This window comes from Muscardinus avellanarius, assembly GCF_963383645.1.
Source record: "Muscardinus avellanarius genome assembly, chromosome: 4".
NCBI lineage: Eukaryota > Metazoa > Chordata > Mammalia > Rodentia > Gliridae > Muscardinus > Muscardinus avellanarius.
In genome coordinates this window covers 103,041,786-103,065,041 of record NC_137789.1, presented here as the reverse complement: position 1 = coordinate 103,065,041, position 23,256 = coordinate 103,041,786, and the positions used below count along the sequence as shown (strand labels likewise).

The window sequence follows — 23,256 nt, the reverse complement described above, 5'->3', positions numbered from 1 at the left end:
CATGGCACCAGCATGGTCAACGGAGCCAGCTAGGAAAGCGGCAGGGCTATGGCTCAAGTCAGAAGGCCTCGTCCTTGTACAAGTGGTTGTGATACTTTCCAAATCAGAACATAGTGGTCCACTCGTCCATGGAGAAACGCCCAAAAATATGGCCTGATGCCCCAAACCCTATATAGTATTGAACCCTGTATGTATAGTCCTCCCTGTTTCTGTGGATTTCCCATCAAGCAGATAAGAATGGAAAATTTCTGAAAAAAAAAATGCTTCATCTGTGCTGAAAATGTACAAACTTTTTTTCTCGTCACTATTCCCTAAGCAAGATAGAATAAGAACCATTTGCATAGCATTTGCATAGTTTTAGGTGTTATAAATAATCTAGAGATATTAGCATAGAGAAGATGTGCATGGGTTATATTCAAGTACTCTGCCATTTTCTATAAGGGACTTCAGCATCCACAGATCTAGGTATCCATGAGAAATCCTGGGACCAATCTCCCAACAATACTGAGGAACCAGAGTACTATATTTTCCTATATGCATACGTACCTATGGTAAAGTTTAATTAATAAATTAGACATAATAAGAGATTAACAGTAGTAACTAATAATAAACTAGAGTAATATACTGTAGTATATTACAGTATCACTGTATAACATGTATGTACATACAACAGAGCAATGTACTATAATAAAAAGTTATTTAAAACGTATGAATTGCTTATCTGTGAAATTTTTTGTCTTGCATTTTCAGACTGATGTTGTCTACAGGTGACTAAAACCTTGGAAAGGGAAACTGCAGGTGAGGAGGAGGAGATTCTCTGTAACAAAATAATTGAGTTTGGTGCCTTTTGTATGGAAATACAAAAAAAATACTATCAACAATTAAGGTATGGAGAATCCTGTGGTACTTATTTATTTTTGTAGTACTAGGGATGGAACCCAAGGGCATTCTACTTCTGGATACACCTCCAGCTCTACTTTATTTTTTTTATTTTGAAACAGAATCTTGCTAAATTAGTGTGCACCGGCCTCAAACCTGCAATCCTCCTATCTTAGCCTCCCAAGTACTGGGACTACAGGCATGCACCACCGTGCCTGACTGACCTGGTGCTACTTAAAAAGAGAAGTGCCCCAGAATTCCTAATGGCATTTAAACTCTGCTCGAAAAGATCATAAGAGTTATCCTATCCGCTTCAAATTGCGCCCTTCTTCTAGTTTTCCGATGGCTAGCAGGGACTTCTGAGACCTTCTTATCTACTTGGAGTAAAATCCAAATGCCCTCGCATGGCCTCCAGGCTTCTGCATGGACCAGTCCTAGCTTCTCTCCCATTTTATCAAGAGCAGCTCTCAGCCAGACATGGTGGCGCACGCTTGTAATCCCAGCATTTGGGAGGCTGAGACAGAAGGATCGTGGTGTGTGGACAGCCTCAGCTACTTAGTGAGGACCTTTGCAACTCACTGAGACCCTGTTTCAAAATAAAGAATAAAAAAATTAAGGCTGGGGGCGTAGCTTGGAGGTAAAATGCCCCTCAGTTCCATCCCCAGTACCACACACACACAAATAGCAGCTCTCCTTGAGATCTCAATGACTCAATGAGATCTCCTTCCAGCTTGGCAAATATTGCTAGAAGGGTATGGCTGGAGGTGGATCCCTGGGGTGCTGCCTTAGGTATTATAGAAATGGTTTCTTCTCGCCACCCCCTTGTTTCTGGCCTCCATGATGTAAAGAGCGCAGTCAATGTGCTCTGCCTCTGCCCCCCACCATGCCCTGAGATCCGAGGTCCCCGGCCTCACATGGACTAAACCCCAAACCATAACAAAATAAATCTTCTTTCCTCTAAGTTATGTGGTCAGATATTTAGATTATGGCTGCAAGAATGCTGACAGATACAGATAATAAATGGCTATGCTACTGGTTTATGCTACTACACTTTTTATTGTTATTACAGTGTATACTTTTTCTACTTATAAAAACGAGTTTACTGTGAGACAGTGTGCCTTGTCTCACAGACATATACCTGAGGCAGCAGATTCATATACCTCATGTTTGCCACTTCTTGGCCGAATCAAGAGGTCAGGCCTGCACAGGGGTGCTCTAGGACACTTGCACAACGAAGAAAGTACCGAACATGCATTTCCTAGACCATGCCCCATCACTGAGTGCCTGTACTTAGAAAACATTGGCCAGAGCAAGTTAAGTCAGCAAGATCTGTTTAAAAATAAAAATAGATAAATAAATAGGTAAATAAAGTGGGGCTGGAGGTGTAGCTCAAAGCCAGAATGAATGCCCCTGGGTTCAATCCCCAGTACCACAAAAAGAAAAGAAAATGTTGGCTACTGTTTTGTGAATTGGGCTGAGCACGCTTGTGACCAGAAGGCTAGGGTTCAGATAAAAGAGGCTGTGGGTGCAGAGGCTGAAGGTGGCAGGACCCAGAACGCAGACTGCAGGAGGAGCTGGGGGAGCGGAAGCCTGCCTTTCTGGGACAGCACGGTGGGGGGTGCTGATACAGGATGAGGTGGAGAGTGAGGGAGCGGCTCACTTTCTACCCACACAGGCCTTGCAGAGCGGGGTGTGGGCTGGGCCCTCCGGAGGACAGAGGAACCCGAGAGCTAGGCCAGGTCAAGAGAGAAAAAAACTCTGCCCTCCAAAGCCAGGTCCCAGCCCGGGTCACTCACCTGTACAAACATCCTCTGACCTTGAATGTCGCCCTCTGAGAACTCATCCTTTTCCAGAGGAAAGATGAAGAAGAGGTAGAGGCAGCGGAGGAGCAGGGCAGGAAGCCCAGACTTGGCCACTCTGCCCAGCGTCTCCTGCAGGGGAAGAGCACACGTGTCCCCAGACGCAGAGCCCCAGACCCCTCTCAGGTCCTGCACCAGCGGGGACTGCAGGACTCCCTCAGTCTCCACATCCTCAAATGTGAAACGCAGATGATCGTGAGACCCACCTTGGGTGAAAATTAAGCTTATTTAAAGCATGTACTAGGTGTTCAATAATTGTTAGGGGTTTTTTTTTCGGTACTGAGGATGGAACCCTGGGGCATTCTACCTCCAAGCTACACCCCCAGCCCTATTTTTTAGTCTTTTTATTTTTTGAAACAGGGTCTCACTGAGTTGCGAAGGGCCTCACTAAGTAGCTGAGGCTGGCCGCGAACCTGTGATCCTTCTGCCTCAGCCTCCCAAGTACTGAGATTACAGGCATGCGCCACCACACCTGGCTTATATTTTTATTTTAAGTGTGTGTGTGGGGGGGGGGGGATACTGGAGCTTAAGCCCAAGGGCATTCTACCTCTGAGCTACATCTCCAGCCCTATTTTATTTTTTTATTATGAAACAGGGTCTGCTAAGTTGCTGAGGCCCTCACTAAATTGCTGAGGCTGGCCTCAAAATTATGATCCTCCTGTCTCAACCTCCCAAGTACTGGGATTAAAAGTAAGTTACTATGCCTAATGTTAAATTCCAACTCTTTTATGAGATGCATAGAGAAGCCAGAGCTTGGGTCACGATCATTGATAAACCCTTTAGAATATTAGTAGAGACTGAAATTCAAGATTGAAAAATTAGCCTGGTACAGTGGTGTCTGCCTGTAATCCCAGTACTTAGGAGATTGAGACAGGAGGATTGCAGGTTTGAGACCAGCCTCAGCAACTTAGATCCTGTTTCACAATAAAAAATAAAAATGGCTGAGGATGTGGCTCAGCAGTAAAACATCCTGGGTTCAATCTGTAGTAACACACAAACACACATACAATGAAGGAAGGAAGGAAAGAAGGAAGGAAGGAAGGAAGGGAGGGAGGGAGGGAGGGAGGGAGGGAGGGAAAGGGAGAAGAGAGAAGAGGGGAGAGGGGAGAGGATGGGAGGGGAGAAAGACACTGTGAGGATTAGAATACCAGGGCTTCCTAGAAAATCATAACTGCCAGTTTTGGTCATCAGCTTCCTGGTTAAGCACAGCCAGTCCAGAAGAATGACTGATCATAAGTGCATGCACAGCCATAGAAAGGATCCTTCCCACCCTCTCACCCACATCCCAGACTTTACCAAGACCTAAAGCAGCTAGTAGTTGACTGATAGTCGGACAACCACAGCACCGGGAAGTGGCTGGTGCAGCTGCACAGGGGCCACGGGGACAGGAGGTCAGCCAAGATGAAGTCAGCCTAACAGACTGCTGGGGCCTTTGTTCCAGGATCTCTGGGAGTGTGTGTGTGTGTGTGTGTGTGTGTGTGTGTGTGTGTGTGTGTGCGTGCTGTGTACAAGCACCTGTGAACACATGTTGGGTCAACCTAGAGAGTTTGTTGGCAAAACCTCCCACCCAGCTCACTAACATGACCAACATGGTGTGCAGTAAAAGAAAGAAGAGAAACCTCTAGTCCAGCCAAGACCAGGAATCAGACTCTGGCTGCTGGGCCCCCCCCCCAGCCCTCTGGTGCAAGGAGCCGTCTTCCCTGCCCTTTTTATTTGACACCTGAATGGCCGGGACTCTTCTGGGCAGCTTCCTGGCCTCCCTGGCTGCACAGGCTGACAGCCAGCTTTTACTGACAGCTGTGGGCAGCCAGCCCTCAGGGGACTCTGCCCCCACTCAGCTGCACAGAGGCCTTCCCCTGGGGCCCATGAGCCTTGGCTCTGGGTTTTGGGTGACTGCTGATGGTGGTCCAGGAAGTTTACACTGAGGGACAGTCAGTATCCTTTCCCAGTTAATATCAGAGATCATGATCTGCCCCACCCAGGCTGTCACCCTCCACACTGAGATCCTGATGCCAACCAGCGCTGAAGGCAGCAGCCGCTGCCTGTGAGCAGCACACGATACCCACTCCTAATGCAAGCCTGAGTCTCCAGGCCTGCCCTGCACCGGGCCTCTGGCCACTTCTGCCAAGGCCCCTCCTGGCAGGGTAGCCTCCATTTGAGAGGATGCCAGCTACCCACAAATCACTCAAGGATGAAGGCCCCTTCATGGCAGGGGACAGGAGAACAGCCAGATGGGGCACAGAATACGCAGGACAGACGTGTGGCTGCAGGTGTATGGCTTTCTGGGTCTGCTTATCAGGAAGCAACAGAGAACGGTGACTCGGAGGGGTCTCTAGATGTGAGTGGGCTGCAGGGACAAAAGGCTATGTCTGTTTTCTCCTCGCTGCCACAGTGTCTCCACAATTGACTCAGAGTCCCTGGGAGGATTAATTGGAACCATTAGTGGGATCATCTAGTGGTCACAAACAGAAAATTGGTGATAAACAGCAGCCACTAATATCCCACACTAACCCAGAGGAAAGACATGGTTGCCCCTACTGTTTTCCTTCCGGGGATTGAACCTGGGGGTCTACCTCTGACCTATACGCCTAGCCCTTTTTATTTTGAAACAGAATCTCCCTAAGTTGCTGAGGCTGACTTCAAACTTGCAATGCTCCTGTTTCAGCCTCTCAAGTACTGATTACTTCCACTTTTAAAAGTAGAAACAAAACCAAGCAGCAAAAGGTAAAATCACTTATCCGTGGTTATGCACACCTTGTGAACTTAAAAGGCAAAATTCTAACCTGAATTTCAAAGCCAGAAGTCAATTGTTTATACCCAAAGGCAAGAGAGGAGAAGCGGTCAGCTTCATGATCAGGAAGCATCTGAAGTCATGCCAGCAGCAGCAACTAGCTTCTCTCTGCCCAGGAATGAGGGTGTCCCCCAGGAAGAGGCCAGCCGGCCCCAAACTCACCGAGTCTGTCCCCGTGAGCACATAGGCGGACTTGAGGAGCAGGTAGCCGTCCTGGTCCATGTCCCCCTTCCACTGCAGCAGCTGTCCAGCTGCCACTCGAGCTTGCTCTGGAAGAAAACATGGTGAGCTGGGCAGTGTAGCGACCGGCCTGCCCAACTCCCCACTACTCTGGACCTCCTCTCCCCATAAGCTGTGTCACAGCACCTGCGTAAACACCCAAGGCCACCCGAGTTCACACTCTACCAGACTCTGTCTCCATGGAGGACAGCATTCATCAGGCCCCCACCTGTCCCACCACTACCAGTGGCTCCCTTTTCCCAGATGAGTAAGAACAAGGTCCTCAGCTACTGGATTCCCCAAGTCCAGACTCTTCACCCCACTTCCTGCATCCCACAGCCTCTTACAGGGCTAGAATCCCTGCAATCCCTGCTCCAGCTGCCCCCAGTCCACAGCCACTGTGACATCCGCTCGGCCTCGGGGGTCCAGCTCACTTGCAGGCAAGAATGCAAACCAGGAGACCCGCACAGATGTGCTGCGGCCTCTGTGACTCCCAGACCACAGACTGTGCTGGACACACAGTGGCGCCTCTAATCCCAGCAGGTCCTCTGTGTCTGTCTGGCAGTCACTCTGTATTTGTTTCTGTGTGTCTGTGTATATGCATGTGCACATGAGATTGTGTATTACATATGAAATGTGTATGTGAAATCTGTGTGTGTTGCAGTGTCTCTGTTTGTAGTAACTCGTATGTATATTTTATGTAAGCAATGTGTTGTGTGTGGTGTGTATGTTTCTATGTGTGTCTGTGTATATAGGATGTGGTGTCTATGTATAGTATATTGTGTGAGGTGTGTGTACATTTATGTGTGCACATGTGTATAGGGTATGTAGAGGCTGGTCTGTGTGCGGTGTGTTGTGTGCAGTGGTGTGTCTCTCTGTGTGTCTGTGTGTTGGAGGCATATAGAGTCTGTGTGTGTCTGTGTGTAGTGTATGTGTACAGTGCGTGTACATCTCTGTGTGCATGCGTGACTGCAGGCATCTGTGTGTCTCTGGGGAGCAGCCGAGCTCTCTGAGTCCCCTTCCCCACTCCCCTGCTTCCCTCCTGTCTCCCTGTCCCTCAGGGCAGAGCTGGTGCCATGTCTTTGGCATGCAGAGCTCTCCAGGAGAGAGCAGCCAGCCTGACGGGCAGGGCAGGGCAGGGGCTGCAGAGCTTCTCTGCTCTGCGTGGTGTTTTGCCAGCGTCTCCGCTCTCATACCTGCAGGCTTCCCGGCCAGGGCCTCCTGTATTTCTTGGGCAAGCTGGTTGGAAACATCTTCTGCCAAGTTTTGCAGACTGGGAAAGCAGATGATGCCCACAGAGTGTTCCCAGGCCTAGCATGCAACAAACAGGATTTGGTCAGAGAAGTCAGCACTGAGAGCAAGGTGTGGGATTCTCCTGGCCTCTGCTCCCTTTCTCAAGTGCCCTCAAATCACCCACACTCGCTGTTTTGCCACCTGCTCATTAGGCTTGGATATCGTCCTTGAACGCATGCTCTCAAAACATCAAACACACAGACTCCAATTTGTCACTGTCCCCCAAAACCTTCTGTACCTTGTACCAGGGGATGGCCCTGCCAAGTGCCGGTTGCCGCAGTTGAAGGCCAAAGAGTGATTCTTCCCTCCCTGACCCAGTCAATTGCTGTGTCTCACTGATTCTCCTCTTACACAGTGTCTCAGTCCCTTTTCTACAGCTATAACAAAGTACCTGAAGCTTGGTACCTCATACAGGAAAGGGGTTTATCAGCCCACAGCTTTGGATCAAGTGGTCCCATCGGTTTGGCCTCTGGTGAGGGCCCCTGGGCTGTGTCACAACATGGAAGAGCTGCAGACAGGGAGGTGACCCCTTGCTAATGGGCCAAGGTGGCGTGCCTTGCTTTACAAGAAGTGGCTCTGGTGAGATCACGCCATGAGAGACAGCACACGTCTCTTCCAAAGGAAATGCGCCCATGGCAAGATTGGCTTCCACTGGCCCCGCCTCCTGCAGGTCCCGCCACCTCAGCACCACCACCCTGGGATCATGCTGCCGGCACCAGACCCTCTGCAGACCTCAAAGCACATCCAAGCCTCAGCATGCAGTTTTCAAATCTTACACAGGCATTTTAGTATTAGTCTTTCAATCGTTTCCTTCAGATAAATTCTAAAAAGAGAAATTATAAGTTAAAGCTTTACTTTTTATTATTGCTTTGATACGTATTACTAAGTCATTCTAAGATAAAGCTCACCATCTTCTTTTCATCTTTCATGAAAAATCTCATCAAAGAAAAAGTATCTCATCTCAATTGCAGCCTTTTTATTACTAGAGTGAGTAAGTGCTTCTTAAGTTTCTTGAATTGACTTTTTATTTTTAGTGTATTGCTCTATTAAGGCTTTTAATAGTTTTTTATTTATTTAAAAGACTATGCATACACATGGGAAAGTTAACCTTCGGTCTGTAATACAACTGCAGTTATTTCAAGTTTGTCATTTGTCTTTTTTTTTTTTTTTTCAGTACGGGGGATGGAACTCAGGGGCATTCTACCATCAAGCTACATTCCCAGGCCTATTTTTAATTCTTTATTTTGAAACAGGGTCTCACTGAGTTGCAAAGGGCCTCACTAAGTAGCTGACCCTGGCCGCGAAACGCAATCCTCTAGTCTTAGCCTCCCGAATGCTGGGATTACAATCGTGCTCCACCACGCCCAGCTTGTCTTTTTTCTTCTTCTTTTTTTTTTTTTAATGGAGACTGAACCCAGGGGAATTCTGCGTCCAAGCTACACCCCTGGTCCTTTTATTTTTTTATTGTGAAATAGGGTTTCACTAGGATGCTGAGGGCCTCACTCAGCCTGGCCTCAACCCTGAGATCCTCCTGAGTCAGCCTCCCAAGTACTGGAATTACACCCAGCTCTGTCATTTGTCTTTTAATTTGTTGTTATTTGGTTTGTTTATACAGAAATCTGAAATTCATATGGAGTCAAATTTTTAATTTTTGTTCATATGTTGGTATCAGTTCCAGGATTCGGAAATTCTGTTCCATGGTCTTAGTTGTTAAAGTTCTTCCTTTTTGGTTTTCTTAAATTTTTCCTTATCTGCCCCTCTCTCTTTCTGTCTTATCTGTTGGCTTCCCCCTTCCCCTTTTTTTTAGGATACTATTTAGTGAAAGATATGGCTTAAAACTCTGGTTGGAACGCCAGACCCTTTCCAGAGTGTTCTCCCAGTTCGTGCAGTAACCCTGTCCATAGGTCTGCCTTTCATCAGGGGCTCTGGGCAGACGTCCTTTTCTTTCTGTTCAACTATGTTGTCAAAGGTTAAGTGTACCAGTCCTGGGGCAAGGCGGGCTCTTTCCAGATCAAAGTACAGTGGCTACCTTTGGGCCACACACGATCTTTCAGGTGATCCCCATCTGGGGTCCCCCAGGAGAGTAGGCTGCTGTGCACATTGCCGGCATCCAAGGGCCTCTATGAAATGCAATTTTGCTGAAATGCCACCTACTTGTCCCCACTCACCACCCATAGTCAATTAAACTCCTGCCCAGAGACCTCACTAGGTATTTTTTAAGCTGAGCTCATCTACCTAGAAAAGGTAAGGAGAGCATCAAAATCCCAAAGGGAAGTCATTTTTAATGTGTTTTTCTTGCTAGGACACTACGTTTGCTAAAAGCCACAACTAAGAAAAGATTTTGAAAATGTTTTCTTTATTAAAAGACACCAAAATGATGTGAAAAGGCAAGGCTTGGGTTAGGAGAAAATATGTGCAATGCAGAACCAATTAGATAACAGACTATCCAGACACCTGTCTCAATTTAAAAATGAAAAGCAACTTGACTTTTAAAATAAAGTCATCAATGAGGCAACAGGGAATTTATAAAAGATAAGAAAAGTAGTAAATAACTAATTTACTTATTTATGTACAACTTAAAAACTCCATGAGATATTTTATACTTTCCAGGTAGGCAAATAATGAAAAGTCTGGTCATACCATAGATAAAACCTAAGAGCCCCATCTCTCCTGATGGAGTTGGCTTGGAAGAACCCCTTTGAAAATGAATTTAGTCCAATCCAGCAAAGTTTAAGGGTCACACCCCAGAACCTACAATTCTACTTATAGGGGCATTCCATTGAGAAAGGCTGCCACGTGAGCTGACAGAAATATCTACGTGGCCTTAAGTAAGACTGAAAATTTGGGGAAAAACAACATGCATCATTAAGATCATAAATGAATCATTTGTGATGTATTTTTATAATAGGATATTAAATGGTACCAAAAAATAGAGAGCCCAATGATTCAACATGTAGAAACTCCAGAAAAAGAATATCAAATGGAAAAAAAAAAGTTGTAAGCATATATTATGGAATGGATTCTACAGGAGACCATAAGATGGTATTGTGTATTACTGATGGAATATGTACCTAATAGAACTATGCATCTGCCCTGGGAATTATGTACCTTGAATTCAAAGTAGTGGTTACTTGGGCAAAAATGGGCTCAAGAACGTGTACACAGCGGGCTTGAGTTTATCTGAAATGTTTTGCTTTGTATATACTAAATGTTGAGAATTCACACATTGTGTTTTGAGCAAAACTTTGTAAAGATTTAAATTTTTTCTTTTATTTTTTTACTATAGAAATGGAGACGATTGACCTTTCCCTTTGGGGGGAAAAAAACAGTGCATTAGAACTCTGCTAAAACAATCAAAATGCTTGGAGCTTACTGTGAAATGCTGTTGGACATAGCAGAGCTTCAACAAATATTTGATATGTGAGGAAAATGATTAGGGAACCCGGGATGCATTGCAACAATGGCCAAAATGTATAGCATGCTGGTCTTGTGTCAAATGCTGAGCCAAGCACATGCATGCACTATTTCCAATAATTCCACAACAAAGCACACATGGTTGGCACTAGCATTGTGCACTTTGCAAAAAACTGGGGCTGAGCTGCAGGGTAAGCACAGAGAGCCAGCATCAAGAGTTGAATTATAGCCAGGGATGGTGGCACATGCCTATAATCTCATTACTTGGGTGGCTGAGACAGAAGGATCACAGGTTTGAGGCCAGTCTCAACAACTTACTGAGACCCTATTTTGAAATGAGAAGGACAACATCAACAAAAGGCTGGGGGTATAGATCAGAGTTAGAACTTCCTGGGTTCAACCTCCAGTACCAAAAATAAAAAAGAGCTGAATTATTCCACACACAGAGAACATGCCTCAGTAGCATCTGCTTACCTAAAATGTTTGGCTATCTCTTGGAAGCCAGAGGCCTCAGACACATTGATTCACTGGAAAGAAAAATCAGGTATTGGGCTTGGAATTCCTGTGATAAGATTTCTCTCCCGGGAGCCCCAAACTCTGCTACGATGTCGTCCTAACAAACTCCTGTGCCTCCTCGCAGCACTGGCAAACTCTTCAAAGACCAATTTGCAGGCAGTTGACTCCAACGCATCTATATTGTCTCTGGAGCAATGGGACTCCAGGAAGCTCTCCACAATAAAGCAAATTGGGCCACTGTGAGTTGAGCAGTAATTGTACTGTGAGCCGGATATCCCAAGGCTCACGCTCCTTCCTGGGACCTCCACGGGCACTTCTGCAGACTGGTTTAACTCTTTCAGGCCACCGGGGTGCTGTTTGATGAACAGAGCCAATCATTTACTGAATGGTACCTTGGAGACTTCAAAGAGTTAAGGCAGCTTCCAAGAGGCCCTGGTTTTTTTCTCACACCGGGATTTGCATGCTGGGAGAATATTACTCAATATTTTAAACTACTTTTATTTACTAACATTATCGAAGCTGCACCATCATGCCTAATTTTTTTCCCTCTCAGGAAAGAAAGACAAAGGAAACCAATGCTCTGGTCTCCAAAGGAAAATAAGAAATTACAAAGTACTCAAGGAGCTGGGAGAAAAACTCAGCCTTTGAATGACAGCTTTCTCAGCCTGACCACAATGTTACCATCACCTCGGTAGTGCCAAGTTTGGGGGGTTTGTCCTTAGATGAGCCTCAGCCATTTCTGGGATTTTATGCTCCCTGTTACTGTGACACAGTGGACAATCTCCTTTGTAAATTTTTTTTTTAAGTGGCACATCAAAGCTTTGCTAAAACAACAAAAAATGTTATTTCCCCAATGTGGGAATAACCATGTTCCAGGCTCCACTGCAAGGCAGTGGAATCAGGGATGAACAAGGAGGCCGCTCACCCTTGCTGTTCCCTCTGAACACAACACTTGAAAACAATTGCTGGCCGTCCTTGTTATAGTGAATGTTATTAACTTTCTTTCATTGTCAGATATGTCTTTGGTTGATATTAGAATGACTGTTCACATGGAATAAAATAACCTCTGGGCCATTGTCTGGTTAGGTAGACTAAATGTGGACATATGAGCCAGATAAGGTGGTGCACGCCTATAATCCAATACTTGGGAGGCTGAGACAGGAGGATCAACGGTTGGAGGCCAACTTCAGTGAAACTTTGCTTTAAAATAATAAATTAAGAGCAGGGTTGGGGGTATAGCTCAGAGGTAGAATGCCCCTGAGTTCAATTCACAGTAACACACACACACACACACACACACACACACACACACACTCACCTCTAAGTACAACTAATTTAGTAAATATCAAGAAATCAATGGCTCCCTCCTCATGTGACTCATCAATATCTGTTACAACCTCACAAACCACCCCAAAATTTAGTGCCTTAAAATAGCCACAGTCAATCCTTTGCTCATGGATCTGCAACATGGCCAGGAGTCACAGGGACAGTCTTCCTCTGCTCCACCATCCGGAGCAGCTAACGGAGACTTAGAGAAGCACTTCCTAGGTGGCTGGTGCTGGCCGTCGGCAGCCAGTGTGGTTCCTCTCCACATACTCTGGGCTTTGGACTTCCTCAGAGCATCGCAGTCTGTGCTGAGCATTCCAAGCGAGGAAAGGAAGAAGCATGAGTCTCTTGAGGTTGTACACAGAAATGTCACAATAGCCCCATTCCATTAGCCAAACCATCACAGACCATCCAGGTTCAAGAGAAATAGAGGACCAGGAGCCTATTCACAACATTGCCACCCCCCATATTGTGTTCCAAACGTTCACACTCATTGTTAAGCATTCTCTCTCTCTCTCTCTCTCTCTCTCTCTCTCTCTCTCTCTCTCTCTCTCTCTCTCTCTGTCTTTCCTTCTTTCTGTCTTTCTTTATTTTCCTTCCTTCCTTCCTTCTTTCCTTTTTTTTTTGTATGTGTGGTACTCGGTATTGAACCCAGGGAGCTCTATCTCCAAGCCACACTCCCAGTCCTTTTTAATTTTTATTTTGAAACAAGGTCTTGCTAAGTTGCTGCGGGCCTCACCGAGTTGCTGAGGCTCGAATCTGCGATCCTCCTGTCTCAGCCTCTTGAGTCCTGGGATTACAAACGTGCATCACCACACCTGGCATTCCAGGCATTCTCTGCCTTGCTTCCTGCTTTGTCTTAAAGCACGTGTTCTGTAGACAATCTTAAGAACTACTTCTACAGCTCTAACTTTCCTCACATCTATTATTACAGAATTTCTCTACGTGAGAATGTGAAGACCATGCGTATTTCCCTTCTACCAGAGCAAACTCCACCAAAGGCCCAACGTGGCCACATGTGCTAGAGGAACACCTTCCCTCCTTCCCTCACCTCAAGAGCCAATGATGGGGAAGTGCCAAAAAGACCAAAGTTCAAGGTCATTGGCAGGAAGAGACCGACTCAGCACACTCCAGAAGTCACTGTGTCGCTTCCTGTGTGATGTAATAAAACCTCTTCCCTGTCTCACATCCCAGAGTCAGCTGTCTAAACATCATGCATGTGGGGGCAGGGGGGTGGAAGTTTTTTTCGTGTGTGTGCACAAAGGAACAGTAAGGCTTTAGAAAAGCCATTGCGCAGTGAGTCATAGGACAGGGAAAGAGAAACCAGATATGCCCCATCCTCCAAACCCCAACACTGAGCAAGAAGTCCAATGGTTAACAATGTAGACCTGGGGCAGACCACGCAGGTTAAGTTCTTCTCCCAGCTAATGCTAACAACTCGGTGACCTTGGCCACATGAACAAGTGCTGTACAAGTACTGTACACCTCTCTTTCCTCTTCTACTAAGCTGGGATAAAAATAGCAACTCCTTTGCGGGACTATTGCAAGCACTTGAAAGCACTCCACAGTGTCTGCCTCTCTAGTTGGACCTTGGTGAATATTACTTAGGTATCATCAGTAATAGTAATCGTGTAGCCTGAGTTTAGCCCTGGCTCTGCCCCTTACTAACTGAGTAAATGCAGGACATCATTTTACCCTTGGTTCATTTCATTTCCGATACAGATGCTCCTTGATTTAAAGTGAGTTTACAACCCAATAAACCATAAGTCAGAGACACTAAGTGGAAGAGGCTTTGAATCCACCTAACCTACCAAGCATCATGGCTTAACAACACAGCACCCTGTGGAACACTGGTTGTCAGCCCTGGTGACTGCCTGGATGGCTGGGAGGGAGCTGCTGCCAGGATACCACACTCTGCTAGCCCAGGAACAGATCAAAAGTCAAAGTGCAGTTTCTCTTTTCACCCTGGAGTGATGGTTTAGATGTAGAACATCCCCTGGATGAGCTCATGTATTTACAAAAATATCCAGAGGTGATATAACTGGATCACAGGAGTTTTAATCTCATCAGTGGGTAAATCCATTGACAGGCTAATGGATGGACTGGGTGGTGAGGTGAGCAGGTACGGTGTGGTTGGAGGAGGTGGGTCCTTTATCTCCTTCCTTTGCGCTCTACCTACTGCTGCCATGCCCTGAGCTCTGCAGATATGACCTGGCCTAACATGGACTGGAGTCTCTGTAACCTCTAGAACTGCGAACAAATAAATCTTGCTCCCTCTAAGTTGTGATAGTCAGAGGTCACGGCAATGAGAATGTTGACTGAAACACCTTATAAAGTCAAAAAATTGAAAATAAAACCATTCTAAGTTAGTGAACATCTGAATATAGTTTGGGTGGCACAGGTCAGAGACAGAATAAGGTGAATATTAAAAAGAAAGAAAGGGAAAGACAGGCAGTGTTAGGGGGATTTGACCAACCCCAGATCAAGACCGAAGCACTGTTTAATGTACCCTAGCTAAAAGCTCCTCTTCAACCTACCGAGAGGAGAGCTGAGCCCTGGATGAGGCAGAGAGCCTGCTGTTCTAGATAATAACGTGATTTCTGACTTGTCCCCTCAGAGCAGATCCCTGTTGGACTCCCAAGTCGTGAGATTCCATTAAACCATACTTATTAGCATGTAAATAACCAAAATCCTGAGTGGGTTAGCAACCCTGCATTCTTTGACCCAGGAGGCAATGGAGCTGGGATTTCCTGTAGAATAAGCCAAGCCCTCCTTTATGTACACAGTTACATGCAAACAACGACAGGGATGAGAAAAGGGCTCTCCCCTGCTGTGTGTGTGTGTGTGTGTGTGTGTGTGTGTGTGTGTGTGTGTGTGTTGGGTGTTGTACTGGGAACTGAGCCTCTACCTCTGTGCCACATCTCCAGCCCTATTTCATCTTTTTTATTTTGAAACGGGGTCTCTCTAAGTTGTGAGCCCCTCCCTATGTTGTTAAAGCTGGCTTTGTACCTGCAATCTTCCTATCTCAGTCTTTCAATCACTGAGATTACAGGCATGCATCACTGTACCTGGCTGCTGTATGTTTTGGTTGGTTGGTTGGTTGGTTGGTTGGTTGGTTGGTTGGTTGGTGGTACTGGGGATGGAATCCTTCTACCTCCAGGCTATACTCCCAGACCTATTTTATATTTTTATTTGGAAACAGGGTCTCTTAAACCAGCAAGGCTGGCCGCGAACTGGCGTGATCCTTCTGTCTCCGCCTCCCAAGTGCAGGGATTACAAACATACGCCACCATGCCCGTCTCTGCTGTGTGTTTAAATGAATCAGATATGGGATGGGGAGAACAAAGAGAAACAGACATGTGCTACACAATACAATGTCCATGTTTAATCTCAAGAGTCACTAGATTGGAGCAGAAGACAGCCCCCGAGGGAGGGCACACACATAGCTGTTAGCCTTTTTCCAAACTCTGACCACACATGGGTCACCTCTTCCATGCTGGGTCTGATTGACAAAAAGACTGGTCCAGTTGGGCAGGCTCCCAGCTCCTAGGAACACAGCCCTTTCCAAGCAGGGGTGACAATTTAAAAGTCTCTGGTGGGTATTTCCTTTTTAAAAAGAATATTTAGATCATTTGATTTTTCCCTTGGGCCAAAAGTGAAAAGAATCAGGTATAAAATTATGTTCTATCAGGCAAAGCAATCCAAGACTCTCATGTGTACTGAGAAGTCTCAAATCCCTGGCAGGGCCTTATGCATGCATAAGGCTTTGAGGTTCATAGCCCCATACTAAGGGAATGGTATAATTTTTTTTTAGTTTCTGATATTTCCAAGAGAGTTCTTCATACACAACCTTGATGACTGCTGTTTCGTGGTTATAAAGTTCAGGACAGAGTGGTAACAATCTGGATTGCACAAGAGCCTATATTCCAATGCCTATTCCTGGTATCCAGATACAGCTCAGACTGCACTGTACCTGAGAAAAACTTTCTCTCTTGTCCAAGACCCTTTCCATCTCCAACACTTAATTAAGAAGGCTGAAGGTTCTGACTCCGGCAGGGTTTTATTAGTCAGAAGTTAATAGAAACAACAGATTTGCAACCATTGAAGGACTTAATAAAAATGTAGATATTAAAGAAATGATGGGGAGTCTGTAATATCCTGCCTCTGCAGGGTTCATCAGAGGTGAGCTCCAGGGACCAAAGAGAAGCAGATGGTGTCAGCACTTTGAGAATCACAGGACTGGAATCTTGACCTGTAGGTACAGGCAGTCAGTACCCTAGAGGTGGCAGAGAAGTAACATTGGCCCTGCGTGCTCCTGAGTGCTACGGACTGCAGGATCACCATCTTAGCTCACCTCCCAGCTCCCAGCACAATGATACCAGTTTCACTTTACTGATAAGGAAAGTGAGATTCAGAGACACGTAGTAACATAACAAGTTCTCTTGGACTCCAAAGTCCACACCAACAATAGGACCACGATGGACCAGAAGTGTCCCCAAAGCCCCATAACATCTTCTTATAGTTTCAAAAGTAAGAACAGTAAGGTGACTATAGTTAATATTATATTGTGCATTTCCAATTACTGCAAGAGAAGATTTTGTAAGTTCTCACCATGAAGACACAATAAATAGTTGAGATGATAGATGCTTTGTACACCCTGACCTGACCGTTACACAATGTACATATTCAATGAAACATCACTCTGTACCCCGTAAATATGTACAATTATAATGTGCCAATTACAAACAAAATAAGCCTTAAAAAAGGAATTCTGACCTTTAGGAACAGAGGGAGAAGGCCCAACAGGCTCTTGCGCAGTTCATCTGGGTTCCCCTGTGTCGAGTGCTGATATTCCAGAAACTTCTTCTCCAGTAGGTCCCAGAGGGCAGAGGGGCCCGGGGACTGCCCACCGACGGGAAAATCAGGCTGCAGAGAACCGGGCTGGACTTCAGTCTCGGAGGCGGGGTCCTCAGGTCTGTGGTCAGCCTCTGGAAGGTCTTGAGCCTCCATGTTTAGCAACGCAGATCTGAATTCAGAACAAGCGCAAGTGAAAAGTCCTGCTGCGTCTCGCTTTCCAACAACGAGATATGGTATTCACTCCGTTCCCACTGCAGGCAGTTCCTCTTGGAACCTGAAACCCACAAGAAATAAGGAAGGCCTTTCTGAAAGGAGATTCAGATTTAGATGTGATTGACACATCATTAACAACATAGCATGGGCCAGGCGCTGAGCAGAACCCACTCTAAAAGACTCCTCGGAGGCTCGCACAGGTTCGAAGCCAGCCTCAGCTACTTAGTGAGGCTCTCAGCAACTTAGTGAGACCCTGTTTCCAAATAAAGTATAAAATAGGTCTGCGAGTATAACTTGGAGGTAGAAAAGCCCCTGGGTTCTATCCCCAGTACCACACACACACACACACACACACACACACACACACACACAAAGACTCCTCTATAGCACACAGACCAACTAGGTTCTTTTTTTTTTCTTTTTTTTTTTTGGTGTGTGTGTGTGGGTCTGGGATGGAACCCAGGGGCATTCGACCTCCAAGCTACATTCCCTACCCTATTTTTTATTTTGAAACAGGGTCCCACTGAGTTGCAGAGGGCCTCACTAAGTAGCTGAGGCTGTCCGCGAACCGCAATCCTCCAGTCTCAGCCTCCCGAATCCTGGGATTACAAGCGTGCACCACCACACCTGGCTAGGTTCTTATTTTTAATATGCAAGTAAAGAAACAAACAGAGATAAAAGTAATTATACAACTAGACATTGTGTTGAAACAAAAACTTTTAATACTAAAACCTGTTTTTTCTATTATATCATCTGCTCTCTTATAAATATCTGAGTAAATTAAAGAGATGTGTAAATATTTTACCAGTGTTTGTAAAGGCATGTAATTCTCTAGGAAAAAAATTAAGCTAGCCATGGTGGGTGCACACCTGTAATCCTAGTATTTGGGAGGCTGAGACCGGAGGATCACAGGTTTGAAGCCAACCTCAGCAACTTAGTGTGGCTCTTAAGCATAGCAAGACCCCGTTTCCAAATAAAAAATATTATAGGGCTAGGGGTGGAGCTTAGAGGTAGAATGCCCCTGGGTTCAATATCCAGTAAGAAAAAAGAAAGAAGAAAGAAAGAAAGAAAGAAAGAAAGAAAGAAAGAATAAATATATCTATTTTCTTATTCCAAAACTCATGTTAGTTCATTGTCAAAAAAAATGGGAAGGAAGAAAATAGCAGGAAGAATATATAACTTGCCTGTACCTAGGAAAACTGGTGCTGATGGTCTGGCTTTTCTCCATGACTACATAATCTAACAAGATCATACTCATAACACCGTTGGGCCAACTTTTCGTTTATATTTTGTTTTGCTGGGTGGTTGACTGTGGGTGTCAGGGTGGGAGGGTTACGAGTTTCTCTTTGGGGGCTGCCCCTCAGGCCAGGCTGTGGGGGGGGGGGCTCACATCCCCAGGGCTTTCCTCATCTGCCATCTGCGCATGCTCCCTTCTGGCTTTGTTTATTCCTTGGATTTCTATTCCCTACTCAGGTTCCCTTTCGGATCCCTCCCTCCCCGCCCTGCCCATCCCACCTGATTAGCAGGTGTTGTTCCCTGGCCTGGGGCAGCTGGGGGTCTGACAAAAGCAAGCTCAGTGCTGCAGCTCCCCCAGAGTATCAGCTACCACGCGAGGCTTCTATTTCTTGGGTGGCTCCATCCAGCTCTCCGTAGCTGTTGTTTCTGAGTTAGGCTCCAGTGTGTGCTTACTCACTGGCTCCTAGTAGGAGTCTCATCCCCTCCCCATGGCTTTCACCACCCCAGGAGCCACCTCTCGACTAAACTTTAGTTATGCTAAGGCAAGAACATCACGCCTGTAACAGGAGCTGGCGTGAAGTGAATGCTCAATACAATGTCTAAGACCAAATGAATGAAAGTATAGATGAATCTATGAATGGACTGACCTGTGTTCTGATGGGACCCCAAGTTTTCTCTCTCTCTTTCTTTCCTGAAAGCCACTATGTCCTCAACTGTCAGTCCTGTCACCAGCAGAGCCCCCCCCCATGGTATGGAGCTCCCCAACCAACCAATGGCTATTGCAGCCAAAATAACTGTTGTTATCATCCTATAGAAGTCATTTTGTGGCCGTGCCTTCAGGCCCGACTAACCAGCCACTCACTGGGCTACACCTGAGGGCCTGAGAAGGTTCCCATTTTTTTTCTCAGTTTCCACATATGAAACTGAGTTGAGTGGCATGGGGTTGGACATCCAGGGGAAGTATCAGAAGTCACCCCCACCTCTCCTGGTACAGCAGCCACGTTTGCTGAACCGAAACGTTTGATTCACCTTTTCTGGAATAGACAAGAGAATTTTTGAGAAACAAGAATTGCTAACAAATGCGGATCCATGAAATCTCCTGGAGCCACTGTGCGACTCAAACGGAGAGCTGCACCCACACCGCCTTGGCCCTTCACCTACACCAGCTTTATTTTGGTTTGCAAGAGGAAGGAAACAGGGAGTAGCCTATCAGGGTGAGATGAAGACCATAAAAAAGCAATCGCTCTGACCCACTTCATTCCCAAGTAGCCCCCTGTGCAAGTGTCACCGGAAGGTTCCTAATCAGAGGCAGAGGGACATGCTAGGGTGTGCCTCCGGGAAGTCTCAGCAGGGTCAGAACTAGAACCAGGCACTTGCCCGAGCATAGGATTTAAGGGGGTGCCCAAAAAGCAACAGTTTAATGCAATGTTTTTAAAAATCAAAATGAATGCAAAAAAAAATCTATGGAGAAAAAAGGATGAGAATTTTAAATAAAGCCAAGATCAAACTCTGCATTCATCCCACCCCACCCCGTATACACATCCTCCTGCCCCTGCAGGAACGCCCGCTCAGACGTTGCTCACAAGCACCAACAACCTCGCCAGGCACAGGAGCACACCTGCCACCCTAGTACCTGGGAGGCTGACAGGAGGAGCAGAGTTTCAAGGCCAGCCCCAGCAACTTATTCAGGCCCTTAGCAAGGCCCTGTTTCAAAATAAAAAGTAAGGCTGGGCATGGTGGAGCACACTTGTAATTCCAGCATTCGGGAGGCTGAGACGGGAGGATCGCGGTTTGCAGACAGCCTCAGCTACTTAGTGAGGCCCTCTGCAACTCAGTGAGACCCGGTTTCAAAATAAAGAATAAAAAATAGGGCAGGGGGTGTGTAGTTCAGAGGTCGAATGCCCCTGGGTTCCATCCCCAAACCCGCAAAAAATAAAATAAAATAAAATAAAATAAAATAAAATAAAATAAAAAAGTAAAAAGCAAAATAGGGCTGGGGGTGCAGCTCAGAGGTAGAATGTCCTTGGCTTCAATTTCCAGTGCCCCAAAAAAAAAAAAAAAATCAACAGCCTAGACAAATACCACTCATAACCCTCAGCTTCAGTGGCTTGTACCCTGGTTTGTCTAGTGGCTCTGAGCACAAACAGCTCAGATTTTGATATAATGGGCTTAGGCTAAAATTGAAGCCAAGCCTGGCCTCGATGTTCTCATTGGTAAATGGTAGTGAGAACAGGATGTCCTCCTCCTGGGGCATACTGGGGTCCCTCAGTGCTCACACACGTCACTCTTAGAACTGGAGGATGGGAACTGATTTGTACCTATTTAGTACAGCACTTTAATCCCCCACCATCCAACCACATCAACACCACAGGCTTTCATGCACAGGTGGCAAGGAAGTAACTTTCCCAGGGTCACTTTCACCAGCACAGTCCTGAGGACAGCCCAGGCTTTGCTGTCCAACACACCCCTGGTAAGGTACTCAGGCAGCTGAGCTCAGACCAGGGCCCACAGGGAGACTGGGCAGAGGAAGGGGCTTGAAAAACTGCAAACAGGAGGCTGTGGTAGTGCTGAAGCGTCCGGGGTAGGGCCCTCCGCCCTGCCTGCAGTGCCAGCCCCCAGCAGACCAGGCTCTGACTGTGCCATGCCTCAGCCTGGCTTCTTCGCAGCTTCTCCACATCCCTGACCAGCCTAACCAGAATCTCTCTTTCCTGCAGAAAAACTTTTAGCAACAAGGCAGAACAGTCTGGGGGCCAGTGTAGGAGGTGTAGGCCCACATGGCTGAGTGGAGTCTTAGCTGAGTTTCCTCCTGTCTCTGGGACTCAGTTTCTTCTTAGCAACAATGGCCCTGGAGCTAAGGGTTCGACCCTCTGTCCTTTATGCACTGAGACAGAAGAGGTGCAGGACAGTGAGCCCCAGAGTCTGTAGGGCTGTGTGTGATGAGGGTAGAGGGGGCTACCGTACCCATATATCATGTATAGGGATCCAGGTGTCAAGTCTGCTGCAGGCCGAGAGTGCAAGACCAGGACTTCAGTGGTGCCAATACCAGGGCTGGAGTAGCCCAGCAGCCCAGCTCTCTCTGGGTGTCGCTGCCCATCCTTCCCCCACCCATCTACTCTGCAGAGGTGTGAGCATCCTTGGCATTCTGTTCCTTACCCACCTGCCCAGGGCAGCCTGCACACAGCTGCCCCATTGGAGGGCAACATCTGGAGAGGGAAGAGACTGCTGCGGTTCACTGCTAAGTAAACATTCCCATCCACCCTCTTCATCCCTGACTTTCTGTCAGGTAATTCTAACACAGGTGAAGGGTCTCGGGATGTGGGACATAACTTAGCAGCCCTCAGTTCTGGAATTCCAGGAATCTATTCTAGAAACAAGCTAATCCAGAGCAAGAAGGCACATGGGGTGACCCGGAGGGGAGTCAGAGGCAAGACTGGGTGTCACTGCAGTGCAGTGGAGCCCTCAAGGGAAGAGCTGCTGGGTAAGATGAAAGTCACGGTTCCCCCACCCCTTTTGAGCATCTGTGACTACACCTGTTTCTGGATCTTAAGTTCAGGTGCAGAGATGTTTGCCACCTACATTGCAGGCCACAGCCCCCGCCATGGAGCTGGGGAAGCCCCTAGGCCAGGTGGTTCAGAACAGAAGTTGCCCTCCCTTGCCTGGCTGGAAATGGCCTGCTTTCTCTGCCATTCAGAATCAGTTCCTGGTTGCAGCTCTGCAGGTGCCAACACCCTTGCACTGGTGTCAGCAGAGACACTGCCTCTACCCAGAGCTCTCCAGAAAAATATAGCAAGGCCAACGCTGTTCAAAAAAGTGTGCGTGTGCGTGTGTGTGTGTGTGTGTGTGTGTGTGTGTGTGCAGGTTGGAGCTGGGCCTCTTGCTTCCTTCTTCCCCACACTTTCACCTTCCAAGGAGAACTTAAGAGTTAAAACCAAATTGAAAAGAGGATGGGGAGAGAGACAGGTTACAGTAACACAAACTCTCACTTCTCACTTCTAGACACAGTTCCAGGGGAATGACAGTTTTGCCATGGTCACTGACTTCAGGACACACCTATGAGCAGCCAAATCTTGCCAGTGCCTGGGATTGGCAAAGATGCATGGCAGCCTTGCTGGTGGGAACACAAAACGGGACAGCCACTTGGGAGTTGGCACTTGGGAGTGGCAGTTCCTAAGGACAGCGAGCCTGCACCCAAGCAATTCTGCTCCTGGCCGGTGACCCTAGACAAACGGAAACTTATGCTCATATGAAAATGTATGCATGCATATGTATTAGCGCTAGTCATAGCTTCTAATCTCAGCAGGAAAAACCCAAAAATATCCCGGGGGTGGATGGCTTGCTTATTCAGGGAGTAAATAAGCAAAAATGGGCACACTCACCCAAAGGAAACGTCTGCCATCAAAGGACCACATCACCGAGCCACACAGCAACCAGAACAGATCTCAAAGACATGCCAGAGACGGGGCCCAGCTCAAAAGGCTCCACTCTGTGTCATTCTATCCATGGTGGAAAAGGCAAAGGTGTGGGGACAGGGAATAGATGAATGGCTACCGGGGAAAGGGAGTGGTTATTCCTGAGAGATGGCAGTTTGGGGACATCTTGACTGTGGTGGTGGTCACGTGACTATGTTTCTCAAAAGTGAAGCAAAAGAAAAGC

General features: G+C 46.7%; 1 protein-coding gene across 1 annotated transcript in view; it reads right to left on the bottom strand.

Annotated features, from left to right (window-relative positions):
• The window catches only part of WDFY4 (WDFY family member 4), a gene marked incomplete at both ends in the record, with an annotated part of 274,912 nt that extends 253,043 nt beyond the window's left edge, over positions 1-21,869 (bottom strand). Inside the window, 7 exons of the mRNA XM_080694795.1 lie at positions 2,676-2,810; positions 5,692-5,798; positions 6,945-7,059; positions 17,074-17,323; positions 18,552-18,606; positions 19,584-19,637; positions 21,761-21,869. Coding sequence (XP_080550921.1) covers positions 2,676-2,810; positions 5,692-5,798; positions 6,945-7,059; positions 17,074-17,323; positions 18,552-18,606; positions 19,584-19,637; positions 21,761-21,869 — 825 coding nt within the window. The remainder of the gene's footprint in view (positions 1-2,675; positions 2,811-5,691; positions 5,799-6,944; positions 7,060-17,073; positions 17,324-18,551; positions 18,607-19,583; positions 19,638-21,760) is intronic.
• Positions 21,870-23,256: the final 1,387 nt, after the last annotated feature.